The sequence below is a fragment of the Borostomias antarcticus genome, assembly GCF_949987555.1.
Source record: "Borostomias antarcticus genome assembly, chromosome: 19".
Lineage (NCBI taxonomy): Eukaryota > Metazoa > Chordata > Actinopteri > Stomiiformes > Stomiidae > Borostomias > Borostomias antarcticus.
The window spans coordinates 11,506,520-11,521,142 of record NC_140252.1 but is presented as its reverse complement, the minus strand read 5'-3'; the positions used below and the strand labels follow the sequence as shown (position 1 = coordinate 11,521,142).

Genomic DNA, 14,623 nt, shown 5'->3' with positions numbered 1-14,623 from the left:
ATTGTCGTGTGTCTAGATATGTGTCTGATGAGGAGACTGACCAGGTCCAGAGTAACATAGATTACTGCTATCGTGTGATGTGTAACATACCTGTTTCGTTTACAGAAGCTGTAGCCTCAGATAAATCAAAAGAGTGGGTCACTGCAATGGATGAGGAAATGCACTCACTTAGAGAGAACAACACATTCACCCTAACCAACTTGCCCGAGGGTAAGAAAGCAGTGGGGGGTAGATGGGTGTTTGCTATTAAGAAAAACTTTGATGGATCTGAGAAATACAAGGCCCGATATGTAGCAAAGGGATATAGTCAAAAGAGGGGTGTAGATTATGAGGAGACATTTTCTCCCACAGCTAACCTGACAAGTATCAGAGTGTTGATGCAGAAAGCAGCACAGGACAATTTGATTTTGCACCAAATGGATGTAAAAACAGCCTACTTGAATGCACCTATAGACTGTGAGATTTACATGGAACAGCCAGAAGGGTACGAGATGAAATCCAACACAAATGGAAAGCTGGTCTGTAAGCTAGAAAGGTCATTATATGGGCTAAAACAATCGGGCAGGAATTGGAACAAGGTGTTACATGAGTGTCTGACCAAAAGTCTGTTTGTACAAAACCAGGCTGACTATTGTGTTTATACAAAGGAGATGGATCGGGAGAAGGTGATCATTGTCATTTGGGTTGATGACTTAATCATTGCAGCAAGTGATGAAAATGTTTTGAAGGTTGTGAAGGACATGCTTACAGCAAGGTTCAAAATGAAGGATTTAGGCAAGCTGAGACATTTTCTTGGCATTGATTTCAACCAGAGTGATAATTGTGTAACAATGTCACAAACAAAGTATGTTGAGAAAATACTGGAAAGATTTGACATGCAGAATTGTAAGCCTAGGTCAACGCCGTGTGAACAAAAGCTGAACTACACTGCTGATGCAGAATTGATGCATGATGTCACTAGGTACAGAGAGGCAGTGGGCAGCCTCATCTATTTGACTATCTGTACAAGACCTGATTTGAGTTTTGTTGTGAGCAAACTGTCGCAGTACTTTACTGAACCTACTGAACAGCAATGGAGTACAGTTAAACATGTACTGAGGTATCTCAAAGGCACAAGTAACAAGGAGTTGTGTTACAGGAAAAGTGATGAGAACCTGGGTCTACAAGCGTACAGTGATGCGGATTGGGCTGCGGATGTTGATACCAGACGAAGTACAACTGGTTATTGTGTAAGTCTAGCCAAGAATGGAACTTTGGTTTCATGGAAGACCAAAAAGCAGCCCACCGTAGCACTGTCGACTTGTGAAGCGGAGTACATAGCTCTAACTGTGACAATTCAGGAATGTTTGTACCTCATACAACTGTTAGAAGGTATTGACAAACAACAGTATAGTGTACCTAAGGTATATGAGGATAACCAAGGGGAAGTTGCTTTAGCCAAAAATCCTGTATCCAGACAAAGATGCAAACATGTGGACATCAAGTACCATTTCATACGGTCCATTGTAAATGATGGGAGAGTACTTTTAGAGTATTGTCCAACAGAAGAAATGGTAGCGGATGTGATGACTAAACCTGCAACAAGATTTAAGTTAGCTAAATTTATGTTTGGACATTAACTGAAGGTGTAAAGTGCATTTTTTTTATTTTCTTTAAATAATGTGAGAGCAAGTGGGGGTGTTGAGATGTGCCCTCAAATTATTAATGTTTATTCGTTTTGGTTGTGTTATTTATGATGGGCAAACTTAATGTTCTGTTAATTGATTGCTTTAGTTTTTCCTAATGATGCACTGATTGATGCACTGATTGACTAACGACAGCCACTGTGTGTTTCTGGGCGTGGTCAATAAAAGGTCTCCCTCACCACAGTTGACTGAACCTGGTCAGCTGTGAGTGAGGTGAGCAGTGACAAGTCTCCCTCGAGTCCCACTCTATTTTCGTATTTAGTTCCTCCGTCAGTTCGGTGCTTGTTTTATTGTTGGGTTCAGATGCAGTGCTGTAGCCTATACTGCTAACAGTGTGTGTGTGTGGGGACATACGGGAGGGGGGGGAAGTGTGGGTGTGTGCACATGTATGCGCACGTGTGTGTATGCGCAAGTGTGTGTGTCCGTGCGTGCGTGCGTGTGTGTGTGTGTGTTTGTCTAAGCCGGTGCCGGATGATGAGGAGCCTATAGGTGTCATTGGCCTTATCAGTCTGAGCCAAGCTGCAGTCATGTCATCACTCCTCACTCTCCCCGCCTGGGGAACCATCGTCACAGTGTTTCCTGAAACAGCCTCCTCCCCGACCTTCACACTTACACACCAGGGTCACAGAGAAGCGTCTCTCTTTCTAACCCTTCTGGTTTGGTCGCTGTAGATTTCCAGGTACCTTTTCTACGAGGCCATCTCTCTGGAGTTGCGGTCAGAGTACTGTAAATGTTTGGACTTGTTCGAGCCGTGTTCGCCGGGCGTGTGTTGACAGGTCCTCCTGCGAAGTGTTACTTTCTCTGACAGCGTCAGGAGGCTTCTCGGTAATGCTCCCAGTTTTCCCCGTAGCGCGGCCATGTTGTTTACTGAGAAGCCGCCCCATGCGGACCTTCCAAGCCCAAAGGAAGGTTTAGCCGCCTTCCACGCGTCGGGCTGCGTGTACTCCTGACGTCACTGACCGGTGCACATTGCGTCTTTGCCGGACAATCGAGGAGAGACTTTTGCGTTTTTCAGGATGTCCAGAACTGAGAGAAAGCACTCATGAGCAGGAGCCCTTCTACTTTTCACACAAGCCCTTAGAGCTCTAGAAGTTAAATACTACACACATATAAATAAATAACGCTTCAAACATTTAATGTATTCATAGTCATGAAGAAATTATCACGCTTCCGCTCCTTCATTACCACAAAGGAGCATGCGTTATGGGTGGGGGACAGCATGTGTACTGGGCTCATTTCCTTTGCTTCCATTGGAACACAAGGGTTCTAGAAGCTTCCGGGTTCCACTCAGACCCAGACCCCGGATGATAATGATGTTTTATATGATGCTCTTTTCTTTTGATGTATAATGAAGTGTTGCGCTGTTGTCAGATCTTAATTTGCGGTTTTACATGTATAGCTGGGGACCTTTGCACCTAATAACTAATGCCTATGCTGAAAAATAGAAGCCTCATTAAGTCAATACGGAGTACCTTGGCCTTGTTTTCCCCTCATCAGTGTGAAGTGGAGGCTGCATCCGTCCACTACAACAGATACGTTCCTACTGTGAAACGCCACACTATTCTCTGCATCTGACATGTGATTGGTTAACTGGGTACATCAAAGACAGGAAGCAGTGGTGCTTGTCCTCTAGAGAACAATCTCAAAGTTGGCCATGTTGACCTCGGTTTCTCCATATTCATGGACCTCCGAGGGGGGAGCTACCTTCTGCGTTAGACCTTCAAGTCCTTGAGTGGAGAGATGTCTATGTTCATTGGATATAATGTACGGCTACATTTATACTTCTTTCCCATTACAGTTGTATTACTGTTCTGGTAAACATGCTCTTTGAATACAGTAACTTGATTCCTGGTCATAATCTGGCTTCCCCCTCTCTACTCAAGCCAAACCAGAAGGAGACTGGGGTCAGGCGTTACAGTCGAGTCTACAGCAGTAAAACATGCGTCACTTATCTGAGAAGAGATGAGTCTGATTTTTTCTCACTCTAAAAGACGTCAAAGTGGAAAAAAAAGTGTGCAGGATGTGGTCCTTGCATTAGCATAGTGGTATTAATTAGGATTATACAGTATTTCAATTACTAGATACAATTGAATAACTTGGGATTGAAACGGATTAGGGCTGGGTTAACAGACTCTGTTGTGATAAGGATGTGATAAGGAAAAAAGTGTTTCTTGAAAAGAGAGGAGATTTGAGAGCTTGGACTGAAAACGGGGTGCTGTTGCTCTGTGGCTCTGCCCTAAATTCAGATCATCCCCCCGCAAATACCAACCTTTATCCTTAGGATGGAAATACTACCTCTTCTCTGATACTGGCCGTCAGGGCCAAGTTCACCTTTCTTCTTGTTACGAAATTAAGCACAGCACAGCGCCCCCTGGCTGCACTTGGGTCTTAGTGTCCGTTGAACACGTGCCTGTTTGGAAGGGGCCAATTTAACTGCAACGTTCTCGAGAACTGCTTAACCAAACAACTTCAGACTTGATGCTGCACTTCCTTGGGTACTGAGTAATACACCTGGTGAATTTCAACTTCGTACAATACTATTGAGAAAATCGAAATACAGACAGACATGCATACAGACAGACAAATAGACAAACACTCCTTTGTGTAGTAAGATGAATGGGTCTTACAGCCCTGGTCTGCGATGTGTGAGACTATACCACACTGTCCCAGCTAGCTAGCTCTGTGTTGGCTCTGTTTAAGATGGCTCTGTTTAGACAGCCTTGAGAATGAGCAGAGTCCTGTATTGTAAAGTTGTTAGTAAACAGAGCTAAGGCGCAGCTCGCTGTCTTACTGAAAAACGTTAACAATCCCTGTCATTATGACAGCTTGATGATGTCATGTAACGTGTGAGAAACCCACTTTTCTGCCAAGGTGAGAGGTCAGGCATGTGGGGACAAGCTTGTGTTTCTAACAGTACCGGGGGGGGTGGCGTGTGAGTCATGTTTTTAGTCAACACACACACACACACACACACTTGTATAAACACAAACACACCAACAAATTCACTTGTACAAACACACAGACACACATCAACACACACATGCGCGCACACACACAAACACAAGCTGCTTGCCTCTTGCCTACCAGCCCTGGCAGCATCTCCCTAGCTGTTTGGCAGGGCGCCCCAGTGCGGGCATGGCGGGCAGAGAACCAAGCTCTTTCTTTAGTCTAGTGGATGAGGTTGAGAGGGGCAAGGCTGGCAGCTTTCTCCCTCAGCCAAGGCTCTCCTTCATCTCTACCCAGCCCGCACACACACACACACACACACACGCTCACACACACACTCACACACACGCTCACACACACACTCCATCTCTCCCCAACCCCAGCTCTCCTCCATCTCTCCCCATACACACACACACTCACACACACATGCGCACACACACACTCTCACACACACACACACACACACACACACATACACACTCCATTTCTCCCCAGCTCCAGCCCTCCTCACCCCAGCCCTCCTCACCCCACCCTCCTCACCCCACCCTCCTCACCTCAGCCCTCCTCACCCCACCCTCCTCACCTCAGCCCTCCTCACCTCACCCTCCTCACCCCCCTCCTCACCTCAGCCCTCCTCACCTCACCCTCCTCACCCCAGCCCTCCTCACCTCAGCCCTCCTCACCTCAGCCCTCCTCACCCCACCCTCCTCACCTCAGCCCTCCTCACCTCACCCTCCTCACCCCACCCTCCTCACCTCAGCCCTCCTCACCCCACCCTCCTCACCCCCCTCCTCACCTCAGCCCTCCTCACCTCACCCTCCTCACCCTGTCCCCAGCCCTCCTCACCTCAGCCCTCTTCACCCCACCCTCCTCACCCCACCCTCCTCACCCTGTCCCCAACCCTCCTCCGTCTCCCTGACCTGACCTGGCTGCGTCGCCCCAGGTGTTAGCGCCAGCGCTGAGTCCTGATATAAATAGCCTCCGTCCCTGGCCGGGAATAGCCCCATGTTGACTAAGGGGGTTTGATTAAATCCCAAATCTTGTGACGGGTGGGGCGATTACCGTGCCCAGCACCCTGAAGGCTGGGGCTGGAGAACACCATCTGTTGAACTAGAGAGAGGGGAGGTTTTTAGGCACTGCCTGTCACTGTGCGTGCTTGTGTGTTTTGCATGTGTGTGTTTATATTTATGAGAACAAAAATAAATGATTCAAGTGTGTGTGTGTGCGTGGTTGTGCGTGCGTGTGTGTGTTTTGTGCATGTGTGTGGTTGAGAAAGAGAAAGAGTTGATCGAGAGGGCAGACATGGGACATCTGACATTTATAAGCGATCTGATTTTATAGTTTCCGGCAGCCGGAGGCCAAAACTAGATTACTGTTCATATCTCCAGCTGTCTGTGTGAGCTCTGTCTCCGCCCTCCACACCTGTGACAGAACACTATTCCCCCATCAGAAAAGCCCTGATAGGCTTGGGGAAATACACACACACAAATTACAACCATGCAGTGTGTATGTGTGTGCGTGCGTGTGTGTATGCGCGCGTGTGTTTGTACATGCGTGTATGTGTTTGTTTGTAGTGTACACCTGCTATTTAAAAACATTTCAAATCTAATTAAGTCAAATGAACTTGGGTCCGGGGGGAGATTGCGTTCTAAGCACTGCGTGTGTTTACTTGAGCAGTAATTCAATAATGATCGCCAGACCCCAGGAGGATGAATGGGAAGCTATTGAGTGTGCTCAGAGCTTAGTCCCATAGTAATTCCCAAACCATTTACCTTGTTTACGTCTCCTGCGTCTGCGGCGGTATTGAAATTCACGACTAATCTGGACACGGAGGCTTCTTCATCGGGTTTAGTTTTAATTTGGCCGAACGAGTCCTAATGTGGCCCCGTCATTTAAGTCCAGGCAAGGTCCTCCTCTACCTCAGGGGAATCTCATTCAGCATTCCATCATACATGTGAATCCCCCACTGTGAGAGAGAAAGAGCCCTCTGCTGGTCGGGATCGGAACTGCGGGGGATTGTGTGAAGCAGGGCACAGCAGTCCCAGATATGCAGCCGTTCCCGGGGGAAATATGCACAGTGTGTGAGCGAGTCTAAATGTCAGGGAAGGGGACATTTTGAGGCAGGATGGCGACGGTAGCTCTGAGGTCAAACGAGACGAGGGCCAGCATCCGTAAGGTCATCCTGGGTCTGCCGTCTAATGCGTGCTCTGACCGCTGCTATCAGCTTGTTTCACCGGCCCATGTGCCCATCACCATCGTTGTGCCAACCCCCCGCCCCCCAACCCCCCCATAAAAGACCTTGTTAAATAAAAGATAAAAAAGATGAGTGTTGATCCATAGAATATATGCATGTCATTACACCTGTTCACATCCTGGCAGTGCAGGTTAACGTCCACGACGTTGCAGGTCTTGCGAAACACAGCCGTTATTGCACATGCGTTTCTAACGTGTTGACCTGGATGAGCTGAAGCCAGCTTTGTAACGGAGAGCTGCTATTGCCTCATGCCGTCTCTGTAGAGAGATACAACAACCACGGTACGCTATTGCTCCATAAGATTAGGCTTCTGCGATGTATGCTAGGCTATTGTAGCAACGACAGCAGAGATCCTGGGTGTTGTGTGACTGGAGGTCTCTGGAAGGATCCCCTATTTAACCAGCAGGCCATGAGAACAAAAATAAATTATTCAAATGTGTGTGTGTGTGCGTGGTTGTGCGTGCGTGTGTGTGTTTTGTGCATGTGTGTGGTTGAGAAAGAGAAAGAGTTGATCGAGAGGGCAGACATGGGACATCTGACATGTACAGTAGGCCCACACGTAGCATAGGTGGTTTGGAACAGTAGGCCCACACGTAGCAGAGGTGGTTTGGAACAGCGATCGTGTGATGAATCGATTAGCTCAGCCTGCGGATGAAAATACCAAATATCGAACCCGGATCTTGGTGAAATCTTCTTTGGTCTAGCGGTAGATGTTTGCGTTCCCGTGTGGAAAGTACGGTGGTTTGATCCCCACCTCATCCACCTGTTACATACAGTATGTTCATCTTTACTACCGTGTGGTCACTACAGAGCAGTCCCTGGTAGGATATGGGGTCACTACAGAGCAGTCCCTGGTAGGATATGGGGTCACTACAGAGCAGTCCCTGGTAGGATATGGGTTCACAGCATGGGGTCACTACAGAGCAGTCCCTGGTAGGATATGGGTTTGCAGTCTGGCCATTACATAGCAGTTCCTGTGAGGACATGTTTACTCTGTGTGTGTGTGTGTGTGTTTGTGTTTGGTTTCGTGTGACAGGTTTTCCCTCCAGACTGCCCTCTGAGGGCTGCCATGACCCTTGCAGACATACTGTAGAATGAGACATTAATGTACTTCTGTGTGTGTGTGTGTGCGCGCGTGCGTACCTCTGTTTGTGTGTGTGGGTGTGTGCCTCCGTGTGTGTGTGTGTGTGTGTGTGTGTGTGTCTGTGTGTGGGTGTGTGCCTCCGTGTGTGTGTGGGTGTGTGTGTGTGTGTGTCTGTGTCTGTGTGTGCATGTTCCCCTCTTGCAGACTATGCTATGAGGACAGGCCCCAGAGATGACTGATGTGGAACCCGTTGTCACCGACTTTGCGTCCACGAGCCGCACGGGTCGTCGCAACGCCATGCCCGACATCCTAGGAGCGAACGCCGGGGCGGGCGCCGCCGATCTGCCCGATAAGCTGGCCGAGCTCTCTGTGGGAGGTGGGGCTCGTCTGTTTAAATGTGCATTTATTCATCCTGTATTTATGCGACAAACTGAATTGCCTGGTGGAGTGAGTCTGAGGTAGTGGTAGCGAGTAGCTGGAAAACTCACTCCTCAAAAGGAGCGCTGGCAGTCCCTCCAAGAGGGACGTCCCTGTTGGCGCAACTGTCAGCGCGTCCGCCTCGCAAGCGGAAGAGTTCGTAAGAGTGTGGGTTTGAATCCCGCCCTGGGCAAGCCCTTAACATGGGTCTACCATTACATTTATACAGGGGAAGGATTTTGATAACTGGGTTTCTTTAAAATGTGAATAGACACATACTGTACAACCAAGGACAATAATTAAACTTATATAAAGTTTTATATAGTCTTATATAAAATTTACAAGTAATGTACACATTTGTGTATCAACCAAAGACATGATGATAATATATGAAAATAACATTTTAATTTTTACAGAAAAATACAGAATAGGACATAAAAGCTTTTTGGATGATTGAATCTTAAGCGCACATTAATTACTACTGTTTACTATATATTATGTAATTATTAGTGTTGTAACAACACCACAAAAAGCGCTTGAACATGATGACGTGATTGTTTATTATAAATTGTTGCATCTTCATAAAAGTGACGCACAGTAGGTCGACGTAGGTCTCAATATATAAAGATTCATAAAATAAAGCCTTACCCATACTCACATCATTTCACTCTCATTGTATTTATTATTGTGTACAGTTTTTCCATCTTTATTAGACTCTTATATGAATCAAGATTAATAATTCATTTCAAGGACGTGGTGATTTTTAAAGGTGTCCTATTATGCTAATTTTCAACAATTTAATATTAGTCTTTGTGGTCCCCAAAACATGTCTTTGAGTACTTTTGCTGAAAATACCACTCGGTAATAAGCGTTTAGCATGCCTCTATACCCCTCCGTTGACCACAAGGTCAGATTGAGTGGATTGAGCGCTTTTTTTTCATATGCAAATGAGCTCAGCTATGAACAAGTCGGCAGGCTAGAGAACGAGGGCTGTTGGGGCGCTATGCTACCTCAAATATAGCTGGCTAGCCTGGACCATCCACACTCGATGCCACTGTGACAAATGTAATCGTCTTCTCTCCCTGACTAAACATGATGGCGTAAGTGCATGTAGGCCTACCTTTAGCTTTAGCTAGCTAGACACCACCAGGCTATATGACACCATTCGACTACAAACAATAAAAGCTAGATTCCGTGTGCCGAGGGTAATCCAATGATGTCCACTAATTAACATTTGATCATTTTTGATGACCGCGTGATGAACTAGAACTCTTCATTCACTCTTTCATTCCACTAATGTAACATACTGTATGATGAGACGAGCATCTGGGTAGAGGCAAAAGGGGAGTTTGTTTGTGTTAGCTAGCTAGCGTTAGTACTATATGCAAACAAACACAGCATAATTACTTACAGTTTCTGCACAATTTCCACGGACAGTTAGTATTGCTTGATCATTCAGAAAGAGTTTATCTGAAAAGCCTGCATTGTACTGACTCAGGTTGGAAAAGCAATCGGGCAAAAAATGGCTAGCACACTGCCAGTGTTTTGTCAATTTCAGCGGGAACGTTGCCATCAAAAATAAAATCTATCCATTCAGCTCTTCTGTCCTTTGACTGTGATGTAAAGTGACATGGGAGATTTGAATGGCTTGCAGTGACAGGACTTTTTCTTTTTTTAATGTTTTAATTTCAGCTGACCACAACAAAATGACTGGGTTGTTTCACTTCATACTTTGTGTGTTAGTAGGCCCATCAGAGTCTCAAATGTACATACAAAAACAATGAAAAAGTTTATACGTGGATTTCAAGTTCAGAAATTACATGGTTTATACTTACCAAGCTCTGAAGTCGTCCTGTAAACACCATAGGTCCTTTCGCCTCTTTCGCCTTTCGAAACAACAGCTAACTTGTAAACAGTACTACTTTCACCGAACATACAACAACCATCTCTTCACTCTGTAAACCTCCGCGAAATTCATCAGAATCCGAATTTCGCGGAGGTTTACAGCGTGAAGGGATGGCTGTTGTATGTTCAGTGAAATTAGTACTGTTTACAAGTTACTGTTGTTTCGAAATGCAGAGGCAAAAGGACCTATGGTGTTTACAGGACGACTTCAGAGCTTGGTAAGCATAAACCATGTTATTCCTGAACTTGAAATCCACATATATCATACTTTTGAGTTTTTCGAGTGTGCCCATAGCTAGCAACGAGCCAGGGTGCGCGTGCCAACATTATTGACACAGAACTCTGTACTAGTCAGATACATGCCAGGAAAGCCAGGAATAGGGCTAAACATGAAGTTCAGTGTACTTATCCTTTAAGAACAGCAGGCAGGACACCAGTCATTACAAATACACTTAAGCCAGAGGGCTGAGTGGTTCTGAGAACACACACACACATGCACGCTTGCACACTCACACAAACGGACAGATAGACAGACAAGAGAGACACACAGACACACACACACACACACTCGGACACTCACACACACATCATTATCAACAGCTAGCCTATGTGTCCACTCAACTCTCCTCCTAGACAGATTGCCATTAATCAGCCAGAGAGGCAGAGAAAAGGCAAGCTGGGAGTCAACAGATGGAAAATCAACTCAAAAACACCTTGAATTGAAGCAAATGAGGGGAAAAATAGCAGCCATTTTACCGTTGGTGAGTCAGAGCTCCCTGACATGTCAGGATAGGATAGATGTTAGAGATGGAGGGGGTGAGGGAGAGAGAGGGAGGGAGGGAGGGGAGAGAGAGAGAGGGAGAAGGGAGAGAGAGGGAGGGAGGGAGAGAGAGAGAGAGAGAATAACTATCTAATACCTCCAGAGATGAGACAGAGTGAATACATGGACACGTCTATCTTCCAGACATGGTGCTACCCCCCAGTCTCTCCTCTCTCTCTCTCTCTCTCTCTCCTTCTCTCTCTCTCTCTCTCTCACTGTCTCTCTCCTTCTCTCTCTCCCTCTCTCACTGTCTCTCTCCTTCTCTCTCTCCTTCTCTCGCAAGCAAGTTTGTCAAGGATGAACACGATAACATCAAAACCTGCACAAAAAATCCATCACTGTGAAGGTTCAAAGGAAACCATCAGCTCAGAAGCGGAGATCTAGATTCTAATTCTAAGGAGGCCACACACGCACACACACACACACACACACACACAGAGATGAGTCGGAGTCCCCAAGGCCCTGGCCTGAGAGAATCAAAGCAGACGAGCCGTTTGATCGTTAGTATGAAGTGGAGGCTGGTGCGTCTAGATCAGTAACAGAACTACAGTAACAGAACTCACATCTACAGTATACCGAGGAGAAGCCCCTGTTAGCAGCCAACGCCATTCGGCACGGCGTACGCTGTGTTAGCAGAACACTGATACTGTTCACTTAACATGTTGTAGCTCATCATCTACAGATGAAGTGTAAGCCAGGCTTTAGGCTGGAACAATGGGCTACGAATCTCTCGATCAATGCAAATCAATCATTTTATTTATACAGTGCATTTCATACACAAAGGCAACACAACGCGCTTTACAGAGGAGGGGGGGGGGGGGTACATACTGATCCTACCCCTAAATTTCCAGAGAGAAGTGAAAAAAACTGTTCACCCATTTGAGCCAATTCGGGTCCATAAACTGGAGCGGTTCTGAAGACCAGACAGTCGTGAGTTGTCGTCACAGAGGATATTTCCATCCAGGTCATGTGTTGTTGTTTTTTCCCCTGACATTTTCGATGTCTAGCTCCTTCCTCATCTTGAGCCAGCGCTCGCGTGACATTTCTCCCGGTCTGACAAACCCACAGAGGGTCAGAGGAGAGAACCGGTCACATAACAGATGACAAAAAGAGGTGTGTGGAAGACGATGGCGGAAGCTCCACAGACCGGGGGACAGAGAGGGGTCCAGTTAATAAGTGGACTGTCAGATGTCCCAATATTCACGTTTTTGACTGAGATGGTGACACGTCTCGGAGCACAAAAGGGGAGAGAAAGGATTTTGGAATTGGACCGTGATTATTACTGTTATATATTTATGAATCCTGTTGCATCTACTGTATTAGCACTGTGGTTCTCTTTCTGTAGACCGGTATTGGTAATGGCTCTTCCCCTGTGTGTGTGTGTGTGTGTGTGTGTGTGTGTGTGTGTGTGTGTGTGTGTGTGTGTGTGTGTGTGTCACCAGATGATGGCGAAGGCGGGGGCGGGGGTCCCTCGGGCAGTCCCCCCAAGACGCCCGCAGAGGAGGAAGAGAAGGCAGAGGGGACGTAGTGGGGGCGGAGCTCTCCGGCTAACTGATGGACTGACCACCTGAGAGGACGGACAGATGGACGGACGGATGGATGGATGGATGGAAGGACGGATGGAAGGATGGACGGATGGACAGATGGATAAGGATAAAGACTCTGTACCATGGGAGGATGCTCCACTGTCACCCCCAATCGACCAGACAACTGTACCAGTCACGTGCCGTGCTATGCAACGTCAGGACACTCGACCAATCAGGCGGGAGCGCGGGAGGATGACGGAGGGGCAGAGGGAGGGAGGAGGCAACGCTAACGAGGAGGAAAATTATTGAATTTATCTCAGTTTAAGAGTATACATACTGTAGTTACCCCACCACCACCACCCCCAATTCATGATTCATGTGTGGATAGCGAGTTCTCCCGTTTGTCCTGTCCATGTTTAGCATTATACCCAGTCAGACTAGTGAACTACGGTGATGAGTGACAACAGCTAGACGTCTGGCCACGATTCTCAATAAGGAAATGTATTTTCCTGATTTGGAGATGGGGGGGACTTGTCTTGTACATATAATGGAGGGTTATTCAACTGAAAGCATTTTCTCAGAATGTCTACATGTAGTTGCAGGAATGTCTCTTTTTTGCACAAACAAAATTATAAAACATTCCATTTGGTGATGTTAAGTACAATTTATATCTTATAATTGTGGTTTATTAGTGTGCTTCAGTGTAACCTCTACCGTATGTGTTTTTTACTGTAAAAAAATAAAAATAATAAAGATATACCACTAACAACTGGTTTATTAGAAGTCTAGAAGAGATCTGTGTATTTTCAGTCTGTAAATAGAATTTTACATGAGTTATATTTGCCACCCTGTAAAGATACATTTCAATGTCCACTACCGCTAATAAACATGATGATCTATGTACCAAGGCTGTCAACATGTTTCTGCTTCTGTCTTATGATTAATATCTAGTTCAGTCTTGAAATGTGACCACTTTTATTAATGCAATAACTTAGGTCATCCTTTGTCTTGAGTGTCTTGTGAGCTAGGCACCTTTGAAGGAATGACATTGAAATGAAATCAATCATTCGATTTAATCAATCATGTAAAATAGAGACGTGCACCAACACCAAATGATGTAAAATAAACAGCAGTGTAGCTTTTCTGTGCAGAATAAGTACACCATGGGGGATGTCTGTTCGTGGAGCTGGTTGTAATTAGTTTAGCCAGAGGGGGGCGCCAAACACGTCCCTCATGTCACTGAATGTAGTTATCTGATGCAAATAACGACAAACTTGTTATTTTGATGAAATGAAAGTGATCATTCGTAGACTGGTGTATCCCATAGGACGAGCCTAATGGCCTAGTGGACTACTACTCTGCTGCCAGTCATCTCCATGCTGCAATACAGAAATCTTATTTTGACTACAATAGCAAATAAGGGGATTCATGTGGTCATTTGCCTAAACTAATCACTCGATTGCGACCTGCTGTAATTACTGTTTCCAGCGGGCAGGGAGCCCGAGGGAGACTGTCAGAGCATTCATTTAGACTAATGACAAAGAGCTGTCAAACAAACTGATTCCGGATGAGTGATTTCTCTGTCCTACCGCTGACAATCAGTCTACCGTAGACTGTCACAGCACTGCAGGCGTTAGAAAGAGGCCTAGCCTACTGTTAACAGTGAAAACCACTGCACGAATTCTGAAATGGATAATCTCATGTAGGCTAATTTGCGTAATTTTGTAATTTGGTCCTAAAATCCGTCTGACCCCAAACTCAGGACATTTTTGGACGTGAAACTTCCAAGCTTTCTACACCAATCGCCGAGCAGAGGGTTTCTCCTAAGCCAATTGGGATTTCGGCCCCACCCCAAATACCGCATATTAATGAGTCCCAGACTGTTAATGTAGGCGCACTGAGAAAAGTCGTCCAGAACTCGCAGCATCACCGCCATCACCATCTTTACCTCAGTTCTCCTCCGACTCCGTCCACTAAAACTTCAAC

The 14,623-nt window shown here is 46.1% G+C and overlaps 1 protein-coding gene across 1 annotated transcript; it reads left to right on the top strand.

Annotated features, from left to right (window-relative positions):
* Positions 1-8,200: 8,200 nt before the first annotated feature.
* On the top strand, positions 8,201-12,639 carry pkib (protein kinase (cAMP-dependent, catalytic) inhibitor beta; the record flags this gene model as incomplete). The annotated part of the gene is made up of 2 exons (XM_084454104.1): positions 8,201-8,345; positions 12,554-12,639. 2 exons carry the CDS (start codon positions 8,201-8,203, stop codon positions 12,637-12,639), a joined length of 231 nt encoding a protein of 76 aa, XP_084310230.1.
* Positions 12,640-14,623: the final 1,984 nt, after the last annotated feature.